The sequence below is a fragment of the Penaeus japonicus genome, unplaced genomic scaffold (assembly GCF_977035675.1).
Source record: "Penaeus japonicus unplaced genomic scaffold, GWHDUDI00000001_assembly GWHDUDI00000018, whole genome shotgun sequence".
Lineage (NCBI taxonomy): Eukaryota > Metazoa > Arthropoda > Malacostraca > Decapoda > Penaeidae > Penaeus > Penaeus japonicus.
Window position 1 is genome coordinate 6,446,748 of NW_028234420.1, and position 5,000 is coordinate 6,451,747.

The window sequence follows — 5,000 nt, forward strand, 5'->3', positions numbered from 1 at the left end:
GGCACATTGTCAAGCATTAGCCGTTGCTCTATCATATATAATATACCTTGCTCGAAAATGGACTTAATTAAATTGCGTATAGAGTCTAAAAGGTCCTATCTTGTTAGCATGTAGTTGGTGAAGGATTGTTAGCCTTTACCAATGCTGGCCTACGTCAAGCTATCTAGTATGAGCCCAGTGACTGTAAGGTGTCTGATAAATGTATTTTATATCATTAAAGTATTTATGATTAAATTTGATATATGGTAAATGTATAGGACTTACCTGTGCATATGCTATTGGCTTCCGTAATTGTTGCTGCTATGGCAAAGGCCAACATATCACCACAAAAGTTCCCAGTTCATAGTTGTCCCCTCAATTTATCATCAAATATAGTACCTCTCCACACTTGATTTTTACAATATGTGCATTGGAAGTTTTCTGGCCTTTACTGAAGGTATAGTGTGAAAGCTGCAGCAGTCACTTACCAGTGCACCACTATGACCCTTAAGTCATAGGCCAAAGGTGTCTAAGCATGTGGCCTGTATTCTGCGACCAATTTTCTTCCCAAGTCACACCTTGTGATTAACCCAATGACGACGGTGCGTCACACCCGTGTGACACAGCCAAAAACTCCCGTTCCGGGGCGTCATCCTATTGTGACGATTTCATTGCAATATTGCAATCGCCCGGCATATGGGACTTCGCGTAGAAAGTGCACCCGTCGGGAAAGGGTTAAGGGATTCAACTGGCCTTTCGTCTTTTAAGAATATCATTTATATTATATTCCTATTTTTGAAAGTAAAACAATTGAAATTTCTTTTCTTTCATGTAAATGTTGTGTTTTTGAACATGTTTTCTATCTCTTTTTTTTTTTTGTCTCTACCTTGGTTATGTTATCCGGCCTCTGCACTTCAGCATAAACATCACAGGTTTATTGGCCTGTGATGAGGGCAGCCTTAGAGTCCGCATAAGCACCCTCTTTAATATTTGTTTGCACTGTTTCTACAACGTTGTGTGGTTTGATCCTGGAGGATTTGTAAAGCATTATGCAGTAATTAGAATTGTTTATAGTTTATCTACTTTCAGAGTTCACTCAGATTAAGTACATTTGTTATTCATTTTGAAACATTCTTTTATTATGGCTGTTTAGCTAGCTTGTATATCAAATCGGTATTATTTTGTTGCATATCTGTTATTCTTTTGTTATTTGATATACTTTAAAAGAATGATTTATGAGAAATAAGCAAGCAACATAAGAATAGACAAACATTTGTTGAACAGACCACAATCATAAGTTTGTTGTATTATCATTACTATTCTCATTGTCATTATTGCATGAGAAAATGTTAAAAGTCATGAACACCCCACAGTGACTCAAGCAATTGTCAACAAAGCTCCACAATGTATATTCTGTCGAGATAGAACTTGGACAGATTCCTTTTTGGGTGACACATTGCCAATTCTGCAAATCTTTTCTTGCCAGATTATTTGGAATGGGTGTTTGTTGTCTTTTGCTTGAATGCCAGAAGTGTACAGGGAATAGCAATCAGCTGGCAATCAATCCATCCCAGTTCACATCAAGTTTAGGTAGATTTTGCTTGAAGACAGTCTTTATGATTATAGAGGAAAATTGCAAATTTGAAAGGCCCTGCAGGTGTCTTAGAAAAAAAACCTAATCAGATTGAAAATGTAGGAAATTATGTTATATATATATATATATATATATATATATATATATATATATATATAAATATATATATATATTATATATATATATATATATATATATATATATATATATATATATATATATATATATATATAACGAAAAATAATATGTAGGAATTTCAGCTTTCCACATCCACCAATTTTATACCAGTAGATTTTCAGTGCCAATTGTGGGAACATTGAAATGTTATTCTCAGAAAATATTCACAAGTATTGTAAGTTACAGGAATTTTTTTTTAGAAAAAGTATACTTTGCAGATGACTGAAGCTAATGGCATTGTAAGCAGGTTTTTCGTGACCAAGAACTCGGCTTTAGATAGCAGGAAATGTTTTGTTCCCAGCTAAAAACTGAAAAATTGGACTATAAACCTAACAGAAAAACTTCCTCATTCACTTTATGTTCCCTGAAAAGAAAATATTTGAGGTGATTGGTGATTTTATCATATACTACAAGAACTACAAAAGTATAATTTAAATCTAAAAGGCAAGAATGTTCTATTTAGAAATAAATAAAGATTACTAATTCATTGTTTTTGATGCAGCGTGAACTGAAGAAGGATTATATTTCATCCATCAAAGGAACTTTAAACATTTTTCTCTGATTGATAAAGAACAAAAAAAAAAGTATGTTTTTATCAGTAAAGCTTTTGATGAAGCAGTGACACTATATTCCATATGCCATGAAGCATTCTCAAGTGATAGCTATTCATATTTTGGATTTTTTACATAAATCTGATATTTTAAAGTAATGCCATGTTTAAACTAATGAGTGTTGTTTAGATGACAACATTTAAGTGAACACACTTTATTTTATTCTCTGAAGATAACTGAAGACCTGAGACCTCACAGATACAGTATTTCCCATCACACTGGGGTTGTATTGCACTTCATGTTTTTGCTGATCACCTGGTATGTGTTTGTTTGTTTTTATATACATACCAATATATATATATATAATTTTTTCTTTAATTTTTTCCAGTTAACAGTTATAAGGGAGGCTGGAGGAGCAGTGCTCAGAGAGTGACCTATGGCAAGGGCCTGCAAGAACTTCCACTGCCTCGAAAGCAAGCAGCCTCGAAGACCCCAAAAGACACAATGGTTTCCTTGATGTTTGCGAAACACTTGCTTCCAAGATACACGACAGGGCCCGCCAAACCAAATTATTTGTAGGATAGAATTTTATGCTTGTTTTCCCTTTGTTAGAGTATATTTATTGCCCTTGATCCAAGAAAGGGTGTATTAATTATCTTGGAAAATGTTATTTATGTGTTCATGATTCTGAAGTTATAAGTGTGCTCAGATAGGCTAGTCATTTTATACCCTTTTTTCTGAAGGATGATTTTGTGTTTTATTATTTTTAACAATATATGAATATTTTATAAGCAGTATATAATGAATATTTTTAAAAAATATTCAGGTCATGGTTGCTACAGTTCAGAAACTGTTCTGCAACTCTACAAACAATAGTACAACTATAACTCAGCTTGCAGTTATTTTTGTTGTTAAAGATACCAATATGCCTTTGGTATAATCCAAAGATTTCTTTTTTTCTACATTGATTTTGTTAAATCAATATGCATTTGCTTGACCCAGTGAATACTCATAGAGTAGCTTTATATCTAATATTGTAATTTTTTACATAACAAATGTAGCCCGAGATAATGAATGACAGTGTTCAGCCCATTGTATATGAGTGTTTTGAGTGTGGACGGAGGTTCTCGGCACCACAAGCACTGAGGATACACGTCCGTATGCATGACGGCAAGAAGCTGTATGAGTGCCAGGACTGCGGAAAACAGTTCAAAATGGAGTTTTACTTCAAGTACCACAGAATGAATGACACAGGTGAAGAGAAGTTTGAATGTGGCATATGTGATAAGAAATTTAGTAATGAAAGTTGTATTGACACCCATTACAAAGTTCATGCTAATGAAAAACCTTATGAGTGTAAGAAGTGTGGCAAAGTTTACCTTCAGCTGGGGAGTTTCAAGAACCATGTGATGGCACACCCACCAACGTTTTCCTGCAAGGATTGTGGCAAGGTGTACACTGATTTCCCAAGCCTAGAAGCCCACGAGAAAGTCCACATAACTCAAAAACCCCACATGTGCATAAACTGCGGAAAGAGGTTTGCCCATGCCTTCAACCTGGAAATCCACATAGAGTCCCACTGTCTGAGTAGAAGAGACCCTGGAACTCAACATAGCAAAGCCTTATCTCATAACAGTCTAATCCAAAGTAGCAATTGCTGGCAGCCTGTAAGCATCAGTCCATGGAGAGGAGTTGGGAATGGTGGCAGAAGTACACCAAAGGAAGTCGAGGTCATTGATCTAGAGGACGATGAGGAAGAGCTAAATGACTACCTTCCACTCGAAGTATGTCTAAATGAAGGCGAAGAGGAACTGAGTATGCGCGATGTGACAGATGCACCATCTGACGAGGACCTAGTCCATAGTTTGATGTTTGAGGTGGACAATCAGTCATAAAAGACACATACATTAGCAAAACATGTAATAAGTGTTCAAAAGTAAATATTTTTTGGTCATGAGAAATTGATGTTATTGAAAGTAGAAAGAATTAGTGCACAGTATTTGTCTTGAAATCAAAGGTTTGTAAGTTTATATCAAAGTAAAATGCATTTATATGTTTGTATGATGTCCAAGAAACATTTTTTTGTAATACAACATTTTTTTACACATTTATACACAGGTTTCCATTCCACATTTTGATACAACTGCAGTCTTTGCACTTTTGAATTAAAATGATAAGTGTATATGTTTGTTTTCTTATTTTTATTTACCCTCAATGAACATCTTAAAAATCCATACAAATAAAGAAAATGAATTAAGTTTTTTTGCATGCTCTCATTAATTTCTAAAAACTTTGTGGATAGAAAGGAAAGTGTGCATTAGTTTTGAAAAAATACAGTATAAGAAAATGCTTAAAACAAAAAAATATATATAGTATTTTTTACCATTATTATAGAGATATTAATGATTAATTTGCATATATATATATGTATATTTTTTTTTTACAAAATAACCTTATCTTTCAGTCTAGCTAATACACTAAAAAGAACACTGGTATAGTTTTTGCTAGAATATCTGCATTATGCAAATCTTCAAACGTAACGAAACTCGAGCACAAAATATACTAGTAAAATTAATTTTGCATTTTTACTGCAAGTTGCAGACCTGGCAAATGTAATGTTTTCGAGGATGACTCAAGCTAACTCATACAGGCAGTTCCCACTAGAAAGGATATCAAGCAAGGAGATGAAATAGAGAACC

The 5,000-nt window shown here is 34.0% G+C and overlaps 2 protein-coding genes across 2 annotated transcripts in view; one reads left to right on the forward strand and one right to left on the reverse strand.

Moving 5' to 3' along the window:
- LOC122262604 (uncharacterized) overlaps positions 1-4,483 on the forward strand; it is a 5,277-nt gene extending 794 nt beyond the window's left edge. The window contains exon 2 of the mRNA XM_043030681.2: positions 2,690-4,483. Within this exon, the coding sequence (XP_042886615.2) occupies positions 3,372-4,196 (825 nt within the window). The 5' untranslated portion in view covers positions 2,690-3,371 and the 3' untranslated portion in view covers positions 4,197-4,483. The remainder of the gene's footprint in view (positions 1-2,689) is intronic.
- Positions 1-5,000, reverse strand: part of LOC122262603 (urocanate hydratase) — a 77,482-nt gene that overhangs the window by 43,222 nt on the left and 29,260 nt on the right. The gene's annotated exons all lie outside the window — the stretch shown is intronic.